This window comes from Malaclemys terrapin, chromosome 14 (genome assembly GCF_027887155.1).
Source record: "Malaclemys terrapin pileata isolate rMalTer1 chromosome 14, rMalTer1.hap1, whole genome shotgun sequence".
Taxonomy (NCBI): domain Eukaryota; kingdom Metazoa; phylum Chordata; order Testudines; family Emydidae; genus Malaclemys; species Malaclemys terrapin.
Window position 1 is genome coordinate 38,274,725 of NC_071518.1, and position 24,169 is coordinate 38,298,893.

General features: G+C 45.1%; 1 protein-coding gene across 1 annotated transcript in view; it reads right to left on the reverse strand.

The window, feature by feature from the left end:
• The window catches only part of LRRC36 (leucine rich repeat containing 36), a 45,274-nt gene that overhangs the window by 9,312 nt on the left and 11,793 nt on the right, over positions 1 to 24,169 (reverse strand). Inside the window, exons 4-11 of the mRNA XM_054048951.1 lie at positions 23,677 to 23,776; positions 20,054 to 20,145; positions 18,814 to 18,959; positions 17,715 to 17,766; positions 15,791 to 16,258; positions 5,483 to 5,781; positions 2,489 to 2,654; positions 1,293 to 1,417 (exon numbers count right to left, since the gene is read on the reverse strand). Of these exons, the coding sequence (XP_053904926.1) occupies positions 1,293 to 1,417; positions 2,489 to 2,654; positions 5,483 to 5,781; positions 15,791 to 16,258; positions 17,715 to 17,766; positions 18,814 to 18,959; positions 20,054 to 20,145; positions 23,677 to 23,776 (1,448 nt within the window). The remainder of the gene's footprint in view (positions 1 to 1,292; positions 1,418 to 2,488; positions 2,655 to 5,482; positions 5,782 to 15,790; positions 16,259 to 17,714; positions 17,767 to 18,813; positions 18,960 to 20,053; positions 20,146 to 23,676; positions 23,777 to 24,169) is intronic.

Here is a 24,169-nt window from a genome sequence, read left to right on the forward strand (position 1 = left end):
GTGATGAATGCAAATGGGGACAGTGCGGCTGTGCTCTTCCCCAAAGCCAGTACACCTAGCCTTTTAAAGACTTGGCTGAAATGCGTTCTTAAAGGAAAATGGCATTCTCGGCCATTAACAGAGTGTGGGGGAGTTCTGCCATTTCCAAATAAATACTTTAAAAACCAATAAAATACAAAAGGTACTTAAGAGACACTGGTAGATAGTTCAAAGTTTTGTCAGGAACCGGATTTAAACTGAAATGTTTTCTATATGTCGTTTAAAGGATTTAATTGAAAACAGGTTTTAACTTTGGATATAAACATTTCCCCTGCAGTGTCTGCAACCTGAACACTGCAGCATTGCAAGACAGTGCGGTCTCTCAGCCTGAGCATGGGCCCTGCCCCTGATTTACCCTGTGCTTTAGGCCAGTCACAAAACCTCTCTGCCCCAGTTTCTCCTTCTGTAACAGGGTGTTAACTTGCTCAAAGGGAGGAGGTCTGGACTGATGTTTGTAGACTGCTCTGAAGATGAAAACTGATATGTAAAGTGATGGCTATTACTGTCATGAATGCACTGCTGCAAAAGAAGCAGAAAATGAAACCATCTGGCTACAAAGGTAAAAGTGACTAGTCTGTTTCACTGGTCACACTGCATGAAGCGCAAAAACTAAGCAAACCACAGACACGATAAATTATTATTTTTAATTCTTTCATTTTTAATAATCTGGAGGAAGATTTTCCCGGGCATGAAAGGGAGATGGGAGCTGAAAGCTTAATGACTTTTAGGGGGAGCTGAGTGCCTCGCTGCTTTTGTGCCATTGAAAATTTGCCCCCTGAAATGGTATTAGTGACTTAGATCAGGGATGATTTTTAATCTACATCTTTTCTCTGACAATGTCCCTTTAACAAACAAATGACATTGCAAATCAAATGCAAGACCATAACTCTCGAACCACCAGAGGCACATCCAAGATAGATCCTTCTCTCACAAGGCATTGTCTGTAAAAATGTGCTCACATTTGACACTTCCACTGTACTGACACTTCCCAGGAGGTCTAGTCTGATCTACAGTACTGTGGACTCAAGGAATACAAATCCCACTTGAATGCAGACAAAAAGGCAATTTGTGTGTCATTTATACCTCTTTGTAATGAGCTGTACTGATTCTCAGTTTTGGATTTTTATGTTACAAGGAAGTTTTCCTTATTGAAAAGTTCATCTCCTTGTTTCCATATGAGACAGGCATGGGAAGGGAAGGAAAACACCTACCAAAGCCATGTTTGCTCTGGCAAACAGCTCAGCATACTTCACCTGGGTCCTTTGAAGTCTGGGAGCATTTCCAGCTAAGACTGATGGGCTATCCCCACCTGGTAGGTGAACATCCTTCTGTGGAGGGGTAGAGGCCATAAGATACAAAAGCAAATCTTGGGCTGGAGCTACAGAAAAACAAATGGGTTGGAAAAGCAGAGTCTGAAAAATAGAGCATTGGTTTCATGTTTAGTGACAGTATCAATAGCAGGGTCCTACTCTTTCGCTGGGTTCCCTCCTTCCCTCTCTACTAAACAGTGGGTGATTGCAAACTTCCTCTCAGCAGCCTTTGCTGCTGCCAGCTTCCTGGGTTCATACTAGCCCAGCCCACCTCTACTCAGGGGAGCTTCCCTCTAACCAAGGTTCTCCACTCAGCCTATATCGCCCTCTTTTGCTGCTCAGTTGACTGATTGGACCCTCTCCGAACCAGTGTGGGGAGTGCACCCCATCACAGAGCCCAGTCCGGTAGGTGAGGTCTGAGCACGCTTACCAGATCAGGCTCTGCAAGCGAGTTAGGTAGAAGAATCCCCCTCTTCCCACAGCTCATGCATCCTACTGGGGCTTAGGCTTCCAGATGTCTGGCATGTGGCTGCAGTGTGAGTGCACAGAGGTAAAAACGTAGGCACCTAGGGAACTCTTACTGCAAAAATATAGGTGCTAAGTGATTATTTTAGGAGCCTACAGGGCTTGGGGGCAGTTGAGCAGCAGTTTTGTGAATCCCCATGGGGCCTGATTCTGGGATTTAGGTGCCTAAAGTGGTTGTTAGCTCCTTTTGTGAATTGCAGCTTTTCTTGACTTGCACTTCTATTATGCACTACACCTGCACAGCATATACTGGGCAGCAATTGTAAGGAAAACCACACCTCAGAGTCACAGAAAACATCAGAGTCACAGAAAACATTACTTACTGCTCAGCAATATATGAAACATTATCACATCTTAAGAGAATTCTCCAGAATGGGGAGCTACCACTTTGTAACAGGAAGGGACTGCAGGAAAAGTTACTCTTTGAGCCAGAAATTGCACCAAGTGAAATCCAAATGACAAAGAGTTAGAATAACTTCCCATCCGCAAACGCCAATTGGGAGAAAGCAGTTTGATGTTTAAGCCAAAGCATTTCAGGTCGCCTGGGAGGATCGGTACAGGAGAGACAAAAACAGACTTAAACTATTCATTCAAATTCAAACGAAATAACTTACCAAGAAAATTCTTGTTGAGGAGGAGGGACCCAGCCCCATCCCAGTAACGATCTACCAGCTCCAGGAGCTGCTGTAGGACGACAGCAATATGTGATGCTTTCTCAGTCCTTTTGGGACTTTGACTTTCTGTGAAACTCGTATCATTGCTCAGATCATTGGGGACAGACTAAGGAGAAAAAGGCAAAACCAACTGTTTATTTTTCCAGATAAATTATGCAATAGATTTGCAAGCCCCTAACTTATGTGCATAAACCAGGTATTTGTGCATGCAGATTTCCAACTGGCACAGAACTGGCCAGGTGTACAGGGAGATACCTGATTTGTGTGAGAATGTAAACTTGGGGCACCTGAACTTACATGCACAATTGCATGAGGTTCATTTTGTAAAGGCCACGTGTACATAAAGATACATACAATCTAAATAAATCACACAGGGTTTTAAAAACGTAAAGAAAAGAGAATTTTTCCTCTCTTTGTATTAAGGACATAAAATCCCTTTGACGTCGTATGCTGCACAGAGGTACTACAAGTAAGATGGGTACTAAAAGAGATACCAAAAGAGACTACTGGGACCATGTAACTTCTCCTCCTGTATAATGCAAGCTAGAGAATTTCACACTGTAATTAATTCATCATCTGAAGAGCATATGTTTTGGAAAGATACCTGATCTAGATTTAAAGACTTCAAGTGCTGGACAATCCAACACATTCTTTGGGAAGCTGTTCCAATGGTTAATTACACTTGTTCAGTGTCTATTTCCAAGTTGAATTTGTCTTGCTTCAACTTCCAGCCCTTGGTTTCTGCTTGATTAACAAGGGGTCTCTACTATTTTTCTTCCCATTTAGGAATTTACAGATCATAATCAAGTAGCCTCCTAATCTTTTTCACAAGCTAAATAGACTGAGCTCCGTAAGTCTCTCATTTCCAGTATTTGAATCAATCTCTTGGTTCTTCTAAGCCCTTTCCAATTTTTCAACATCCCTTTTAAAATGTGGACACTAGAACTGGACACAGGGTGTAAAATCCTGGCTCTCCTGAAGTCAATAGTAGTTTTGCCATATACTTAAATGAAGTCAGAATTTCACACAGTTTTCCAGTAAAGGTCTTACTAAGGCTTCTTACAGAGCTAATATAATCTTCCTACTCGATATTTCTCTCTTTATACATCAAAGAACTGCATTAGCCCTCTTACAGCATCGCACTGGGAGTTCACGTACAGTTGGTTTCCACCAGCCATGACCCTTAAATCCTTTTCAGAGTCACTGCGTTCCAGGACACAGTCTCCCAACCTGCAAGTGTGACCTACCTTTGTCCCTACCTGTCTGACCTTGTGTTTGGCCACATTAAAACAGGTAAGCTGTGCCCAGTTTACCAAGTGACCCAGATTGCTCATCGCCAATTATCATTAATGATCACCCAAGCAATATTTGTGTCATCTACATGCTTTATAAACAATGGTTTTATGTTTCCTTTCAAGAGCCCTGAGATATTGAGGAATTCCCAGCCTGTTCTCTTAGAACCTCAGAAAATTTACCATGGGGCACATTCTCCACTGCATCATAGCAGTGTGACCTGCTGGGATAATTCCATTGGCTTCCATGGAATTATGAGTAAAACTGGTATAATGCAGTGGCAAATTAGTCCCAGTGTTAAGGTATATGGAACTAAGAAGACACAAGAGAATAGACACAGGCCAAAACTAGATCCTCAGGAATTCACAAAATGCATACAATGGGAATCAGGACTAGCGTACAATGTTGGCATAAAATCCCTGCTTGTGGTGTTCTGATTCCTAGAGTTTTAAGGCCAGGAGGGACCACTAGATCATCTGGTCTGGCCTCCTGCATATCACAGACCATTACATTTCACCAAGCTACCCCATATTGAGCCCAATAACTTAGGTTTGGCTAAAGCAGATCTTCCACAACGGCCTCCAGTTTGTAACTGAGACATTGAGAGATGGAGAGTTGACCATCTCCCTTGGAAGTTTGTTCCAACAGTTAACCACCCTCAATGCTAAAAATTTGTGCCTAATTTCTAACTTGAGTGTGTCTGGCTTCAGCTTCCAGCCATTGGTTCTTGTTCTGCCTTTCTCTGCTAGACAAAAGAACCGTTTAGTTCCCAGTATATTTCTGGTGCTACTCTGTGCACGCCCTCAACTATGTATTCCATGTTACAGCAGCCTGAGGTGCAGAACAGCAGCAGGCTTAGGACAGCTAGTATGGTGCAATGTCATCACAATCACTCCTCCTTTTTGGTAGCCATGCCTCCTTCTCATCTACACTTACAACAAAGAGGACGTGATGTACAGCCTCGTAGATGGCTGTAGACCACTGCACGCTCACACTTGTGCTTGGGTGAGAATCCCCAAACCACTTAGAAAATGTTTGTATCCAACTTATGCTGCCAGTGTGGTGCAAAGTGGCAAACTCCATCTCTAAGACTGGACATTCCATATTAAGGTGATCCCAGTGCTGCTAGGTTTGAACCCCCAAGTCTGCAAGATCCTGGATTCAAAATTAAGTGCTGCCAGGTAGTGTCAGAGGAGGATCTATTGCTTACTGAAGTTGGGGTACTGTTTTCTTAGAGTACCTTTTTCATGTTATTTTACGTAACCCATTATAAGTAGCATTCTACAGTTTTGTAGTACACCTCTACCCCGATATAATGCGACCCGATATAACACAAATTTGGATATAATGCGGTAAAGCAGTGCTCGGGGGGGGGAAGGGGGCGGGTGCACACTCCGGCGGATCAAAGCAAGTTCGATATAACGCGGTTTCACCTATAACGTGGTAAGATTTTTTGGCTCCCGAGGACAGCGTTCTATCGGGGTAGAGGTGTATTTAGAATAATCCTACAAAAACATATCCACAGCATAGCTTTTACAACCATTTTCTGTTACAAATAGGCATATTACAATGAGATGCCAATATAAATCGCCATTAAACACATTTCTGTACCGCAAAGAGGCTAAATAGTAAGACACTTGCCTCCTTATTTGACTCTTTAAAACAATGCTGAGGGGACAGTGATGAATGCAGTCTGTCACTTTGTTTATACCCCATTCTAGAAGGGCTCAAGCACCTGTTAGCTGCAGATTCGCTGTCTTTCCTAGGCATTGCAGATGGGAATGTTTTTCTCATTGTTGCTGGCTGTGAATGCTCAAGCAACGCATCAGCTGATAAAGGTTGATGCCTTGATGTTAAATCACTGAAGCTGGTAGATAATGTAGAAAAACGAGTGGCTAACAGAGCAGGGTCACTGGTTAGGTGTGTATTGGTGTTCAGATCTAGGGGAAGGAAAACAGGAATGCAGATTAACCGTCTCAGACATTTTTATCCTCCTTTCCCCCCTGTATCTTTCTGTGCTCTCCTCTAAGCAGTAACTCACATATACTTATCAGTAAAGGAAGGACTATGATTCTAACAAAGTTTCAATGGGGTCATTCATATAAAACAAAAGCAAACCCAAAACACTGAGTGACTGTGTTTCTGGGAAGGGCAGGGAGGGGAAACAGCTGGGGCAGTGGATAGATGTAGGCCACGTTGAGTGAATATGTCCAGACCCGCCAAAAGATCAATGATCTGCAATGTGATTATAGAACCAACATTTTTACACACTGTCAAAAATAATCTAATTAAACAAATATGAATTCAATTTTAGGCAAAATGTGAGAGATGCATCACTTTGCAGACATCTTGTCTGAAAGGAGGGTGTAGTCTTATGAGGCTAGCTATGGAAAAGAGAGATGGGTCTACATGAATACCTTTGATAGATATGTTCCCTTAAAAAACTGTCCTAGTAAGTTTAGCCAATGGAGATTGATTATGCTTCAAGATTCTAGCCTCCACCCCCTTCATCCACAGGAAGCACTGTATACACAAGCTGTAAATGAAACAGTCCATGCAAGAATTCCTAGTTATGTACACAACACTGTAAAGAAACTTGACACAAAAGATTAATCATTGGAAACAAAAGACTTTTGTTATCCCCTCCTTGTAAGTTGTTTAAAGGTACCAGACCAAGTAGCTGGTTATCCCCCTCTATTGTTTGCTTTTGCAATGAAGACATTTGCAATAAATGTGAGAAACAGCCCCATGGTAAAGGGATCAAAATGCCTTCTGGATTAGAACAGAAAATAGCTTTGTACATGCTGATGAGGTCTTGTTTTTGCAGGCACGAGAAACCCTGTTAAAAATGAGAGAACAATGGACTTTGGAATGTGGGCAGGTATCAGGGGTTCCACATGAACTACAAAAAATCGGAAATGGTAGGAACTACTATTCCCCAAAGGGTCAAACCAAACTGTTGTCAGCTACGTACATTTAAATGGGTAAAGGAAGAAACATAAAAAGCATTACTGTCCAATGTGGAATACAATAATAAAAGACCGGAAGGAATGGAAGAACTATGACATTTCTTGGCTAGGTAGTATAGGCATGATCATCTTCTTGTTGTGTTCTCATATTGCTTCCCACCATGTCCATGCACATGCGACTGCTGATCACTGGAAGAGCATTTATTCTCAAGCTGCTGACATCACAGGAGATGCTTCATATTTTAAGGTTCTCTGCTACAGACACAGGTATTGGGGCCAGAAAGATATAGCCCCACTTGGGCATCACATTTTGTAGCTTAAAGTCATTTACGCTCGTAGGAAGTGGGATAAACAATGGACAAATGGCAGGGTAGGAGATGCTTGCATGCTGGGAACCGGTTGTCTGTCCTCGACCATCGTGTCAAGGTGCTTGATTGGAAAAACCAGCTTGCCAAGAACAAGTGGCAGCTGCAGAAGATGAGGGAGAGGCGGATGCCTCTTGTGATTTCTGCTCTTCTGTCTGGACAGGTCCTGGATACAAGGTATAGAAGCTGGATACCAGTGAGGATGCTGAGGGTGATACTGCTTTCTTTTTGTTGCTGGCATACAGATGCCCAGAGACTTAAGCGTTGCCCTTAAATATTTGAGGCTATACAGCCTATCATCTGTTTTGTCTGAAAACAGCAAAGGCCCCTCAGACAGGAGGCCTTAAATGGTCTGTTGAGTTGACCCTCTGGAGGACGGGAGCCATGAACACCTCTCCGTAGCAATGGCCATACCCTGAGCAGCAGAGTCATCCACATCGAGACTGGCCTGGAGAGCCCTCATCCACTATTGCAGCAGACTCCTGTTTCACTTCATCCAGCAGCCTGGTCTTCACCCTTAAAACATTTCCCACAAGGTAAAATCATAACGACCCAGCACAGCCTGCTGGTTTCCAATCCTAAATTGTAAACTTCCTGTGGAATACATTTTTCTTCCAAATAGATCCAATTTTTTTGCCTCTTTTCCTTTGGGCGTTGATGTCTGGTCTCTCTCTCTCTCTCATTAGCAGCAGAGAATACTAGGCAGCCTCAAGGGATCTGGGTATACAGATACCCAAACCCCTGCAAGGGGACACAGTACATCCTTTCTGCTCTCTTTACAGTAGGGGGAAGAGAAGATGGGGTCTGCCATAACACCTTGATGGGCTCAAGGATAGACCATTGATGGGAGGGCTACTCTACAGGAACCTGCCAAGGCTAAAACGTCCACCAGACTGTGTGACTTCTCACTCCATTTGAATATCAAGAGCTGCGGTCATCCTCTTCAACAGTTCCCAATGAGCCTTGTAGTCATGGGGCAGGGGAGAAGTATTGTCCAGTTGTGACAGAATATACACCCTTGTATTCACACCCTACACACGACTGTAATAAGCGTTGTACAAAGGTCATCCTCTTCAACAGTTCCCGATGAGCCTTGTAGTCATGGGGCAGGGGAGAAGTATTGTCCAGTTGTGACAGAATATACACCCTTGTATTCACACCCTACACACGACTGTAATAAGCGTTGTACAAAATATGCCTTGTAAGGTATCATTTGAACACTCAGTTTGGGCTGATCAGTATTCTCCTGGTAAAATGTGTGGCACCACTGTATGTGAATTTATAAAATTCTTCTGTATGGTGTTATTAACGGAAGATCCAAACCCCACAACACTGTCCAAACAGAAGTTTGCAAACAGGACTGTCCTAAACAAAGGAACGTGTGCTCTGCTGAATTTGCATTTAAGCAGTAAACAGAGCCATCAAGCAGGAAGGGAAGACAAAGAAAGGGCTTAGAAGAACCAAGAGATTGATTCAAATACTGGAAATGAGAGGCTTACGGAGCTCAGTCTATTTAGCTTATGAACTTCGTCATATTCCTCAGTGAGTTCGATCAGAGGCACCTGGGCAGACATGTTTTGTCTCCTGGAGACTCAGTCCTGCCGGCAGTCCTATTGAACCATCTTGACGATGATGGCTAGCAGTCGTAATACAGCATCTTCTGCCAAGCACCCAGAAGATGCCGATGGCTATCAGTCATGCTGCACTGTCTGCTGCCAGCTTAAGATGTAAAAAATAGATGGACCAGATTTGTTCTGTATTCATTTGCTTCCCCCTCTCTCCGTGAAATCAACGGCCTGCTAAACCCAGGGTTTTGAGTTCAATCTTTGGGGGGGCCATTCTGTGTGACAGTTGTTTGTGTTTCTCCCTGATGCACAGCCACCTTTGTTGATTTTAATTCCCTGTACCTGTAAGCCATGTCGTCACTCGCCCCTCCCTCCCTCCCTCCGTTAGACAATAGTTTCGTGCCTTTTTTCAGCCCAGACGCCATAGCACTGGGATCATGGAGCCCGCTCAGATCACTGTGGCAATTATGAGCACTATGAACACCACGCGCATTGTCCTGGAGTATATGCAGAGCCAGAACATGCCAAAGCAAAACCAGCCGAGGAGGTGATTGCAGCGATTGCAGCGCGGCGACGAGAGTGATAAGGAAATTGACATGGACATAGACCTCTCACAAAGTACAGACCCAGCAATGTGCAAATCATGGTGTTACTGGGGCAGGTTCATGCCGTGGAACGCCGATTCTGGGCCCGGGAAACAAGCACAGACTGGTGGGACCGCATCGTGTTGCAGGTGTGGGACGATTCCTAGTGGCTGCGAAACTTTCGCATGCGTAAGGGCACTTTCATGGAACTTTGTGACTTGCTTTCCCCTGCCCTGAAGCACCAGAATACCAGGATGAGAGCAGCCCTCACAGTTGAGAAGTGAGTGGCGATAGCCCTGTGGAAGCTTGCAACGCCAGACAGCTACCGGTCAGTCGGGAATCAATTTGGAGTGGGCAAATCTACTGTGGGGGCTGCTGCGATCCAAGTAGCCAATGCAATCAAAGAACTGCTGATATCAAGGGTAGTGACTCTGGGAAACGTGCAGGTCCTAGTGGATGGCTTTGCTGCAATGGGATTCCCAAACTGTGGTGGGGCGATAGATGGAACCCATATCCCTATCTTGTCACCGGAGCACCAGGTCACCGAGTACATAAACCGCAAGGGGTACTTTTCAATGCTGCTGCAAGCCCTGGTGGATCACAAGGGACGTTTCACCAACATCAACGTGGGATGGCCGGGAAAGGTACATGATGCTCGCGTCTTCAGGAACTCTGGTCTGTTTCAAAAGCTGGAGGAAGGGACTTTCTTCCCGGACCAGAAAATAACCGTTGGAGATGTTGAAATGCCTATCGTTATCCTTGGGGACCCAGCCTACCCCTTAATGCCATGGCTCATGAAGCCGTACACAGGCAGCCTGGACAGTAGTCAGGACCTGTTCAACTATAGGCTGAGCAAGTGCCGAATGGTGGTAGAATGTGCATTTGGACGTTTAAAAGCGCGCTGGCGCAGTTTACTGACTCGGATAGACCTCAGCGAAGCCAATATTCCAATTGTTATTGCTGCTTGCTGTGCGCTCCACAATATCTGTGAGAGTAAGGGGGAGATATTTATGGCGGGGTGGGAGGTTGAGGCAAATCGCCTGGCCGCTGATTACGCGCAGCCAGACACCAGGGCGGTTAGAAGAGTACAGCAGGGCGCGGTGTGCATCAGAGAAGCTCTGAAAACGAGTTTTGTGACTGGCCAGGCTACGGTGTGAAACTTCTGTTTGTTTCTCCTTGATGAACCCTCCGCCTCCCCTCCCCCCAGTTCACTCTACTTCCCTGTAAACTAACCACCTTCCCTCCCCCCTTCGAGCACCGCTTGCAGAGGCAATAAAGTCATTGTTACTTCACATTCATGCATTCTTTATTAATTCATCACACAACTAGGGGGATAATTGCCAAGGTAGCCTGGGAGGGGTGGGGGAGTAGGGAAGGAAAAGGACACACTGCAGTTTAAAACTTTAAAACTTTAACACTTATTGAAGGCCAGCCTTCTGATGCTCGGGCAATCATCTGGGGTGGAGTGACTGGGTGGCCGGAGGCCCCCCCACCGCATTCTTGGGCGTCAGGGTGAGGAGGCTATGGAACTTGGGGTGGAGGGCTGTTGGTTACACAGGGGCTGTAGCGGCGGTCTCTGCTCCTGCTGCCTTTCCTGCAGCTCAACCATACGCTGGAGCATATCAGTTTGATGCTCCAGCAGCCGGAGCATATCAGTTTGATGCTCCAGCAGCCGGAGCATCGACTCTTGCCTTCTGTCAGCAAGCTGACGCCACCTATCCTCTTCAGCCTGCCACTTGCTCTCTTCAGCCCGCGATTCAGCCCGCCACCTCTCCTCTCGTTCATATTGTGCTTTTTTGCACTCTTACATTGACTGCCTCCACGCATTCTGCTGTGCTCTGTCAGCGTGGGAGAACATCTGGAGCTCCGAGAACATATCATCCCAAGTCCGCCGTTTTCTCCTTCTAATCTTCACTAGCCTCTGTGAAGGAGAAACATTTGCAGCTGATGGAGGAGAAGGGAGAGGTGGTTAAAAAAAGACACATTTTAGAGAACAATGGGTACACTCTTTCACGTTAAATTTTGCTGTTCACATTACACAGCACATGTGCTTTCGTTACAAGGTCACATTTTTCCTCTTATATTGAGGGCCTGCCGGTTTGGTGTGAGAGATCACTCATGCAGTGCCAGGCAACAGATTTCGGCTTGCAGGCAGCCATGGTAAGCCACAGTCTTTTGGCTTTTTTAACCTTCTTAACATGTGGGAATGGTTTCAAACAGTAGCACCCTCATTTCCCATACCAAGAACCCGCTGGGTTGGCCATTTAAAATGGGTTTGCAATGTAAAAGGAGGGGCTGCTGTTTCCGGGTTAACATGCAGCACAAACCCAACTACCCCCCCACACCCAATTCTCTGGGATGATCACTTCACCCCTCCCCACTACCGCGTGGCTAACAGCGGGGAACATTTCTGTTCAGCCGAGCAGGAATGGGCACCTCTGAATGTCCCCTTAATAAAATCACCCCATTTCAACCAGGTGACTGTGAGTGATATCACTCTCCTGAGAATAACAAAGAGAGATAAGGAATGGATGTTGTCTGCATGTCAGCAAACACCGGGACCATACACTACCATGCTTTGTTATGCAATGATTCCAGACTACGTGCTACTGGCCTGGCGTGGTAAAGTGTCCTACCATGGCGGACGGGATAAGGCAGCCCTCCCCAGAAACCTTTTGCAAAGGCTTTGGGAGTACATGAAGGAGAGCTTTCTGGAGATGTCCCTGGAGGATTTCCGCTCCATCCCCATACACGTTAACAGACTTTTCCAGTAGCTGTACTGGCCGCGATTGCCAGGGCAAATTAATCATTAATCATTAAACATGCTTGCTTTTAAACCACGTGTAATATTTACAAAGGTACACTCACCAGAGGTCCCTTGTGAGCCCTCAGGGTCTGGGAGCATGCCTTGGGTGAGTTCGGGGGTTACTGGTTCCAGGTTCAGGGTGATAAACATATCCTGGCTGTTGGGGAAACCGGTTTCTCTGCTTCCTTGCTGTGAGCTATCTTCATTGTCTTCATCATCATCTTCCTCATACCCCGAACCCGCTTCCCTGTTGCGTGATTCTCCATTGATGGAGTCAAAGCACACGGTTGGGGTAGTGGTGGCTGCACCCCCTAGCATGGCATGCAGCTCCGCGTAGAATCGGCATGTTTGCGGCTCTGTCCCGGACCTTCCGTTTGCCTCTCTGGCTTTGTGGTAGCTCCTTAATTTTCACGCGGCACTGCTGTGCATCCCTGTTATGGCCTCTGTCCTTCATGGCCTTTGAGACTTTTTCTAATATTTTGCCATTTCGTTTACTGCTACGGAGTTCAGCTAGCACTGATTCATCTCTCCGTATGGCGAGCAGATCCTGTACCTCCCGTTCTGTCCATGCTGGAGCTCTTTTGCGATCCTGGGACTCCATCATGGTTACCTATGCTGATGAGCTCTGCATGGTCACCTGTGCTCTCCACGCTGAGCAAACAGGAAATGAAATTCAAAAGTTCGCGGGGCTTTTCCTGTCTACCTGGTCAGTGCATCTGAGTTGAGAGTGCTGTCCAGAGCGGTCACAATGAAGCACTGTGGGATAGCTCCCGGAGGCCAATAACGTCGAATTCCGTCCACACTACCCCAAATCCGACCCGCAAAGGCCGATTTTAGCGCTAATCCCCTCGTCGGAGGTGGAGTAAAGAAACCAGTTTAAAGGGCCCTTTAAGTCGAAAAAAAGGGCTTTGTCATATGGACGTGTCCAGTCTTAATTCGATTTAACGCTGCTAAATTCGACCTAAACGCGTAGTGTAGACCAGACCTGAGAATCTGCTGGAAGCATGTGGTGAGAAACTTTGCTTGAATCTAATATAGTTGATAAATTAGGCATTAGTAAGCCTTTTATTTGTATTTTTTCTTGGAACCATTTCTGACTTTTATGCTTCATTACTTGTATTCACTTTAAACCCCCTCTTTGTAGTTAATAAACTTGTTTTATTGTTTTATCTAATCCAGTGTGTTTAAATTGAAGGGACTGGGAAACTCCATTTGGGGTAACAAATTGGTGCACTTAGAGGAATAATGGATTCAAGATATTTGCGCTGTCCAGGAGAGGGCTGGGCAGTACAGGACACACGTTTCTGGAGCCGCCTCTGCGCGGCTGGGCGCTCCCCAGGCAGATTGGGCAGCACAGCTCCAAGCAGCACCCCTGAAGCACTCTTGCCTCTCCCCTGAAGGAGCCCAGCACCAGCCAGCGACACCCCCAGGGCCATCCCCTGCCCGCGTAGCCTGGCTGCCATGAGGTGCTACCAGAGGCGCTTACTCGCTGCTGCTCTGGTGCACCTGGCTCTACTGCTGCTCCTGAAGAACCAGGTCAATGGTGCTGGGCTCCTTTGGGGAAGGGGCAAGAGCTTATCAGGGGTGCAGCTCAGAGGGGTGCCGCTCACCATGCCTGGGGAGTGTCTGGCCGGGCAGAGGCAGCCCAGCTCAGGGAGCAGGGCAGGGAGGGCAGCTGAGCAGCGCCCCTGCTCCCACAGTGTGGAGAGCCAGGGGCCCGAGTGGCTCCCACCAGCTTCCAATCCACAGGCTCCTGGAAGGATGCAATGGTTTCAAACTGTGGGGTTCGCCCTGCAGTTTTAATACCTCAGTGCTAAATGGAAGGCAGAAATGTGGGTGGGTCCATGACCCTGTGTGGCCACCCAAGCGTCACCTCTGGGGGGCACAAATATGCTTGCTTAACCCAGGTGCTAAAATGTCTAGTTACGGCTCTGATCAAATTTTTTATTGTTAGAAGGTAAGCTTTGTATTGCACATTATTGGAAAGGTGTGACCCCTCCTACTACTGGAGTCGTGGTACAGCAAAATATGGACTGTCCTTGTAATGGAAAAGCTTTCACATCAAGTACACACACAAGAGAAGCGCCAAAAAGAGTATAGGTGTTTAGAAATTTGATCACGCTTTTTAGTGTGGAGGAGAGCTCCCCAGCAAAGAAGCCAGAATCTTTAGCCAGCTTCTTTGAATATTAACCGGATCCTCAATAAATAACGTATTATGCAGCATGTTAACATTTTATTGTAACTTTGCCTTAATAAAAAGAGGACGAAAGAAATCCACCTATGCTATTATATTAGGAATCTAAAAGAGGCTTCAATCTAAATGAGCTTGTGTTCAGAGCTCTGCAACTAGTCAAATATGGACCACACAACAGACCTAGAGTCAGCCCATGACATAGGGGATAGAGAGGTAAAATCAAGGTCCCGTCTACTCCACAAATAAAATTGTCAGGGAGTCTGGTTAAAACTTATTTTTTTCTTAACATGGTTCCAACTCATAACGTACATTGGCCCTTCACTGTGTTTGTCCAGATCGGGCTTTAGTCTGATTATGAGATTCCTCTGCTATCTGGAACTCTATTTGCAATCAGCTTAGGGGACAACTGAGTTATAATCATGCTCCCTGACATGGTTTTATCAAAGACCCCAACAACTACGTGGGTGAAGCCAGACAATCACTACGCTCTCCAATGAACTCACACCAAAAAGTGATAGAAGACAAACACACCATATCACCCCTGGGCAAACACTTTTCACAAAATGATCACTCCATACCTGATCTTTCAATACTCATCCTCAAGGGAAACCTACACAACATCTTCAATCTTGAGAATGGGAACTGAAGTTCATGCTGCTAGACACTAAAAGCCATGGACTTAACAGGAAAAAGAAGGGACACTGGTTTCATGGCTCATTACAAAATCCTGTAATACACACCTGCCAGCTAACCTTTAATGGCTCAATTCAAACTCTTTTTATATAAACAAGCTAACCCTTATTGCCTACTCTATCTCCAGTGACTTCCTACAACACGTTACCTCTTATGCTTAACTATCTGTCCCAACTTGTATTTAACTCAAATACTCCGACTTCCAGCGGCGGCTCCAGCCACCAGCGCTCCAAGTGCGTGCCTGGGGTGGCAAGCCGTGGGGGGCATCCTGCCGGTTCCTGCGAGGGCGGCAGTCAAGCAGCCTTCGGCAGCATGCCTGCGGGAGGTCCTCTGATAACGCGGATTCGGTGGCAATTTGGCGGCGGGTACGCTGAATCCGCGGGAATGGCGGACCTCCCGCAGGCATGCTGCCAAATCCGCGGGACCGGGGACCGCCCACAGGCCCGCTGCCAAAGGCAGCCTGCCTGCCGTGCTTGGGGCGGCAAAAAAGCTAGAGCCACCCCTGCTGATTTCTTTCCTCAGATCGAAGAGGAGTTTTGTGTAGTTTGAAAGCTTGTATCTTCCACCAGTGAAGCTGGTCCAATAAAAGATTACCTCACCTTCCTTGTCTCTCTCATATCCTGGAACGAACATGGCTTTTATTTGTAGGTTAGCAAGGGCCTAACATTCATTTAGTGGCCACAAAAGTAGGAACGGCAGTAAATACAATCCTCCCGGCCATGGCCTGAACCTCTCAAAAGTAAAACCATTAAGACAAGTAAGTATGTTTTTACCTGAACTGAGTTTTAAGAGGCTTCGAGTGCTATTGTCCATCTCAGTATGCTGTGTCAGTAGATCACTACTAGCGGACTGTGAAGTTGTCTTCATTTCATTAGCAGGGCTTACACTGTAATCTCTGAAATTTGTACTTCTCTTATCTTTTTGAAGTCTCTTAAAGTCCTTGTTCTGAGGCGTGGAGGAAAGGTAGAGGTGGTCATAATTATCTAGACTGGTATCTCTGTGTGACTTGTATGGGTTCGTTTTGTTGGTGTCACTCAAATGCAGTTTCTTGCTTGAAGAAATGTCCTGGTTAAGGTAATAAATATTAGGTTTTCCTATTATGTCTTTCTCAAGAGAGGAGTCTAAGGAATCGTTTTCTGAAAAGGTCACCCGAAATCCTCCTCTTGTGAGTCCAGCTCTTATTTTGTCTGGGGAGCGCAGGGATGAACGCATTTGTGGTGGTGATGGAAGGGATCTGTATTCTGCCAAAAAACAAGCACAAACATAGGAGTAAAAATTGTGAAAACTGCAAAACATTCACCTAAAGTTATTTTTACTCGTATTCCAACTTCATACTTAAGTTGCCTGCATTTATAAGATTCCTGTGAAGAACAACTGGCCCCCCACCGAAAGAAGTCATAAGAAAGCAGGCACTTGAATGTAACATGTCCTATGTTGTACACACTTATGAAATCATACATTAGAGGTGGAAAAGATCCATTTGATCTCAGCTATCCCTTCTCCTACAAGAACCAATTCAGGATTATTCCTTACAACATATTCCCCAGTGCTTGAAAAATTCCAGTATTAAATGTCTCAAATGATGGGGCTTCCACCATTTCTCTTAAGCGCCACATCTGGATGCCCCGTCACCATTTGCAATCGTGTGCTTTTTGTGATGTTCACTGCCCCAAAAAATCTCCAACAACTTTCAAACAGTGGACATTCAAAGAGAGTCACATACTTCCCAACCCCAGCACCCCAAGCAGTCGTCTGGGTCGCCTGCCCCTAAATCCGGCCCTGATCATATGTGATTGAGACCAACAGTGGAGAGTTCAACAGAAACTATCAACATCTACAGTTTGTTCCTCAGAAAGAGCAACCAGAGCAAAATCTACAGATGACAGACGCAGAAGAAGCTTCAAGAATTCCAAACCGACCTCTGCTGGTCGTTGCAATGAATGGACTGCCAGATGATCAAGTTGTTATATGTTGTTACTAGTGTAATTAGAAAACCAGTACAGAGATTGTACAGAGAGAGTACCAATTCAGAGATACTTAACAGATTGATCTGTACTGAACTTTAATGTTAGGGTGATAGTGTACGTTTTGTAAATGGTAGGAATGTAAACCTTAGGAGATGTAATGGAATACTTAACTGTATTATACTGTTCGGCCACTTGATGGTGCTGTGTGTAATAGACCTTATTTAAGCTAACCTCAGCCATACCGGATAGAACAGTAAAGGAGCCTACAGTGAACATATGTGGTGTGTATCACTGAGCAGGAAGCTCTGTGGTCAGTCCATACCTGGTTCAGAATCCTGACCTGTTTGTAGCAACCCTTCAGCCTGTTGTGCACAGGAAATACATGACAACTATACTCAGACACCACTTCTACTGGCACAGTCAATTAACAGAGTCATAGATTCCAAGGCCATAAGGGACCACTGTGATCATCTAGTCTGCTGTCCTGTGTAGCACAGGCCAGAGGATTTCCTGGAATTCATTCCTGTTTGTACAAGAGCAGATCTTTTAGAAAAGCATCAATCGGGATTTACAATTTGCCAGTGATAGCGAATCCACCATAAGCAGTGATAAATTGTTCCAATGTCAATATTAGATTCAGTAGTGCAGCAGGATGAATTTGAAAGAGAATTACAGGATTATTATTGATATAGGAAAGTGCTGAAAGAAAATTGAAGATTGAAGCATTTACCATCTTCCAGGTGACTGTGATTCAGCAACTGTTTTCCTGCCACTTCTTCCAGCTGAAAAATATTTGAAACATCAGATCATGCACTTCGTACTGATATAAAGGGTCCGAGTCATCCATTTATTAAAAGAAAATTTGAAACTTGTCTAGCCCTTGTGCTCCCTGAGTCTGTCCAGGCTGCGATATGGACAGGCTTTCTGTGGCTACAGAAGGCAACACTGATAACAAATTAGGTGCAGAACACAAGAGTGCAGGCTTGAACACAAATTTAAATGAAGCTCTTCAAACATGAAGTCACTAGCGCCAGGAATTCAAACCCACAGTACGTCCGCTTCATTGGAAGTCTGCATTAAGGTTAAGAATTTAAACACAAACATCAGGGCAATCCAAAGTAAAGATGCCCACACCAAGGGGAACTAGGTCACACTGATGTCTGAAGTATTCTGTATACCCATTTCGGCTTTTAAGCTGATTGCTGTAGGTACAATGAATCAGAGCATAACCTCAGCTCAAGTAGGATGGAAAATGGAGTTTCCCCTTGTGTATGGGAGTCCCCAGGCGGTGGTGGCAAGCCAGTGTGGAGGTACACCATCCAATCCTGCCAATATGGAGCATATGGGGAGAGCTAACGGCATGGCCAGAGCATGCACCTCACCGACAAATTTGGGGCTATTACCACATTAGAGCAAGCCATTCACTGTGCCCTGCGATCAAGCTATCTATGCTGCCTCCATGTGTACCGACTGGAGTTCTGGGACATCTGAGCTGGCCTAAGACGTGGACAACTTATTGTAGCTGTAGGAACCATAATTATGAATGTCTTGACTATTGTGCATTTCAGTTCTCAATCTTAAGGCTCTATTCATAAAGATTTTTGCACTGAACTTAATGTGCTTTTTAATTGATGTTAAAGTAAAAGGAAAAAGCTAAACTAAACTATACTAGCCAGCCAATCTGCACCCATGTTATAAACAGCTGCTGAGGCAGGAAGGAGAAAAAAAAATTAAAGCATCACCAAAAATAGATACAAATCACTTAAAGAAGAGCAAGCAATGTGCAAGCGTATTGTTAGTGCTTAAACAACAACTCAACAGTGTCTTACTTGTGTTCCCAGCGTGTTGCTGCATTGTTTATTCTCTTTAGCTGAACTGCTGGCCTGTACTGCAGAAGTAGATGAAGCATTTATTGAGGAATCCTTTGCTTCGCATTTTAACAGAAGCTTATGAGTTAACTGCTTTTGGCTCGACTCTGTTAAAGAGAAAATAATAAGAAGCCGTGACTCAACACTGTAGAGGTAACTAGAAAGCAGTTGCTTTATTATGGGAGAAGGGGCGATTCTCAGCAAGAACTGCCTGATCATTTGCAATCTTCAAAAGCTTTCCCTAAAAAACATGCACTGTGCACATAGTGAGTGCACAAATGTCTGGGCCTTCGAGAGACAGCTCGAATAGGGGGCCAAAAGTCCTTGAAGTCCAGAGCAGCCAGTGACCAAAAAGGAAATGAAAATGATTGGGAGTGCATTCTTTTTTAATACCCTTCAGGCTCAAATATTTGTGCTCACAAGGGGACACCCGCAGGCAGGGCCGGTGCAAGGATGTTTCGCGCCCTAGGTGAAACTTCCACCTTGTGCCCTCCCCCCTCCCCGAGCCCAGCAGCAGCTCTCCGCCCCCCCTGCCCTGAGGTGCCCGGCCCAGGGAGCCGTGCGGCAGCTCCCCACCCCAGCTCACTTCTGCTCCACCCCCTCCCAGAGCCCTGCGGCAGCTCCCTCCCCCCCTCCGCCCTGAGGCACCCCCCCCCCGCCGCAGCAGCTCCCCACCCACCCCCCCGGCCCGGGGAGCCGTGCGGCAACTCCCCACCCCAGCTCATCTCTGCTCTGCTTCCTCCCCGAGCACGCCATCGTTGCTCCACTTCTCCCGCCTCCCAGGCTTGCGGCGCCAATCAGCTGTTTGAAAATGCCGCCCCACAAATTCTAGCGCCCTAGGTGACCGCCTCGGTCACCTAATAGGTTGCACCGGCCCTGCCCGCAGGACCCCAACAATCACTCATTTACAGAAGATTCCAACCTAGCAGCATGAGGGGATGCACACAACGCAAAGTGTGGATCTACATAGCCAAACCTCAAAGGCAGTGCGCTTTAGTTTTTGTACATGGACTGTAGTCAGTAGCTGAACTTTTTCCTTTTAAAGATATGCTAATTATTGAGTGATTTCCAAAATCAGTCAGAACAAAACACGAGGCTGCGCTTCCTCCTGTATTTTCAATACCTGCATATTTCCAAGCTTGTATACAGGCATACTAGACACCTTTGCATTTGCTACATTAATTGGTAAGAAGCAACTTACCAGTTTGATTTCTGCTGCTATCAATATCCAAACTAAGTACTGAAGAAGTCCCTTTATCTACTGCATAGTTCTTCATTGTATTCTCCCTACAGCTGCAACAGAAAAGAGATTTACCAGGGTTAGATATGGAGTAATATGAGTAAGAGTGGCAAAATCGGGCCCTGCGACTGTACCCAAATGTAATAGAACCCTTCTCACACTTTCCCCTCCAATGAACCCTTGCGTTTAGAGCTACAGTGATGGGGGAGGGATAGCTCAGTGGTTTGAGCATTGGCCTGCTAAACCCAGGGTTGTGAGTTCAATTCTTGAGGGGGCCATTTAGGGATCTGGGGCAAAAATCTGTCTGGGGATTGATTTGAGCAGGGGGGGTTGGACTAGATGACCTTCTGAGGTCCCTTCCAACCCTGATATTCTATGAATACTTGTCCTAATACCCTGTTTACACTCCTTTTCTTTCTCAAAATGTCATTTCCTACCAGTTACATTTTACAAAGAATACCCCCACCCTCTGGATGCAAGTACAAAAAAGAAAAATATGACTGGTTTAAAGGGCATGCCATAGCTACCAAAAGTCTCTGATCTACCACATTCTCTTCTACCACTGTCTATCCCAGCATAGAAGAGTGACAATTTTCTTAGGGCTGATCTACTCAAACATTTAGTTCCTGGGGTGTAAATCTACCCCCCCCCCATACTAACTATTTCTTAGAGTGCTTTGATCCAGTCCCGTTTCAAAGTGGGGTAGATCAAAGCACACTAAGGAAGTGTTAGTGTGCATCAGCAGGGTCCACAAACAGTTCCTTAGTGTGCTTTCATCTACCCTGCCTTGCCACAGGACTAGGTCAAAGTGCACTAAGGAACTGTTAATGCTTGTCTACATAGTGCCCTAGTGTATGCCAGCTGGGGTATAAATTCTAGCACACATAAGCATATTGCACACTAACTGGCTGCGTGGACCCTCCTGGCATGCACTAAAAGTTCCCTAAGTGCACATGGACATAGTACTGTTCGAAATGGGACTATACCATCATGCACTAAGGAACTTTTAGTGACTGCCATCAGGGTCCACATGGCCAGTTAATGTGCGACACTCTGGTGCGCACTAGACTTCACACACCAGATAGTGCACTTTAATGCACCATGGAGACAAGCCCTCAGTGTGCATCAGCAGGCTCCATATGGAAAGTTGGTGTGTGACATGTTAGCGTGGGGTAGATTCAAACCCCCAGCTTGCTGCGAACTAAATGGTCATGTATACAAGCCCTTACATTAACTTAAAATGGATTCAGATCGGATGGTCTAATATTGCTTCCATTGAAGACAATGGTAAAACAGCCAGTACTGGAAGCGGCTGAGATCCCTAATTTTCCCCTGAAGACAGTGGGAGCTGAGAAACAATCATCACTATTCAGGAGGAACTCAGAACCTCATGGGATGGGGAACACAATGGGTTTAAAATCAGAAAAATATGTTGAATATATCTCAGGGTTCAGGCACTCTATCCTCTCTCTGTATTGTTTCAGCTATGTAAATGCAATCAATATTTTGTTAAAATATTTGCAAAGAGTTATTGGTATGTAAATAGATTTTCAAGACTTGTATATGCCAATCTGGAACAGAGCCGTCTGCAGCATTTAAAATATTGTTGATTGTTACTTTGGTGAAGCAAGGAGAGAGAAGTACTATGAATAATGCTGTATGTTGAGTGGAAAAAGGAAGTCCCTAGCACTGTTGTATTTGGGTCCATTACAGAAGTTGGGCTACAGACAGAGTTGCTTTACACTTGGGAAAACTCAGTGGCCATGTTGTATAAAATTACAAACACTGAACAGACTGTCTCTGTGTTTGAGTCTTTGGCTTTAATAAGATGAATATTCAACAGTTATACTGCAGCTGAGAACAACGGGAAGCAGTGGCCATTATCGCTACGGGCAATCTAAACTTCTTCCTTATAAGACCTGGGGAAATGGCACCTAATTATTTGAGGGCAGCCTGAGGTAACAAGCCTACAGAGAACAATGGGAGATGGGAACCATTTTGTAAATGGACAATTCTTTGTGAGTGTCTCCAAAAGAGAAGATTCATTGACTGAGACTCTGCTGACAGATACATTTTCTTTTATGAAAAATGGCAAAAATTCCCTTAACCCAACATTTCTCCCCCTCACATATGCTCAAATTTTAACTCATAATTTTTGTGTAGATAGTCAACCTTGGTTTAAAGATGCACACTAGACCCGATTTTCAGAAGTATTCTGCACTCACAACTGGGACCCGATTTTCAGAAGTACTCAGAAGCCAGCAGCTCCCAGTGAGAATAGCAGGAGCAGTTAGGTGCTGAGGTCTTTTGGAAATGTGGCCCATCAACAATAAAGAGTTAAACCCCCTGCCAAATTTTAGTCAGAAATTAATTCCAAAAACACTTGCATTAGAAATTTATAATAAGAAGCTAAAAAACCTACACAAAAAATTAAAAGGACATGAATTATCATGGTGTAAAATTTCACACAGAAAGACAACTACACATAGAGACAAACAGAAATGGACCCCCCATTTTAAACCTGTTTCAGCATGGAACTGCATCTATTGAGACATGACCAGCACTTGCATGTCTGGCGTTAATAAGACATTGCAAAACACTGCTGGCCCAATTTTGAAAAGAGCTCAGGTCCTATTTAGGCACCCAGCTGAAGCAGACAGATTTTCAAAGGTAGAAAATCTCGCCACTTGAGTTAGGCGCCTAAAAGAAATCTGGGCTCTTTTCAAAAGCTTGCCCTTTATAGTCAGAGAAATTATATACTTGTGTGTACCAGTTAATCATGTTGCCTGCTGCCTTTCGTAGCGTAACCCAAAGCAATATATTTTGTAAGTACAGGTCCAACTTATGGTGCTGTATTTATAAAACAAAGAACTAAGACAATTTAGCAGAAAACGGAGTTGAATAATATAAAACCCTATGAATTAGCAAATTGACACAAAGCAAAGAAAGACAGATTTCCCAATGATATAGCTAGGGTGTGTTCCCTAATATTCCCGTCTGTTGTAGCGGTTAGTCACTTTTTAGATAATCAGTTGAACAGATTTTAGGCAGAACAGTAAAGTACTAATCACTGTTTACAGCTCATGATCTCTACAGCAGATAATTCCAAGAGATAGTAACTATTTACCATCAGGACCAAACTGAAATCAGTGGAGCGGCATCTGCTAACCCAAAGCTGAATTTGGCCCAGAGATTCATGGGTATGTCTACACAGGGAGAAAAGCCCCGCAGCACAGCTGTGGCTGGCCTGGGTCAGCTGACTAGGGCTCAGGGGGCTAAAAATTGCTGGGTGGACATTCGAGCTCGGGGGAGCCCAAGCTCTGGGATTCTCCACCCTCGCAGAGTCCCAGGCCTGAGCCCAAATGTCTGCCCAGCAATTCTTCAGCCCTAAAGCCCAAGCCCCATTAGCCTGAGTCAGCTGACCCAAGCCAGCCGTGGGTTTTTGATCCCTGTGTAGACATACCCATAGATTCCTGAGGGCGGAGGGTTTGTTATATTTATTTCCAGGGACTTTGTCTACATGGCAAAGGAACCTCAAGTCACTATGTAGGGTCCGATCAATTAAATACAAAACAAACGCTTACCTTCCGCTTTCTTTTTCAGAAAATAAACTCTCCTCTTTTCTCTTGAGGCCAAAATGCAGTAGGGCAGCTTTTCTTTCACTCTCCCTAACTATTCTGTCATCTAAAAAGAGGAAAGATTATTTGAACATTTGTAGATTTCTTTTTCCATATAAGCACACTAGCGTTACAGGACAGCCCTGACGACGGTTATCACAAGTGTAAGCAAAAACAGACTCTAGAAATTGCCACAGCAACAGCCTGTATACAGCATAACCACTACTCGGGAAAGTAACATATTAACAATTAAAGCCTTTCCCACACCAGGTGAAATTCCATTAATTAGTAGAAAACGGATAACCAATTAACCTAACCAAAGACTAAAGCTCTCTATAAGCCCATTTGGAATGTATGGGATAGTCTCACAGTGCAGCTGCTAATATTATTACACCAATATTTCCATATGACTACTCAGTGTATCAATTTATTAGCAAGTGAATTCAAAATCAGCAGGGAA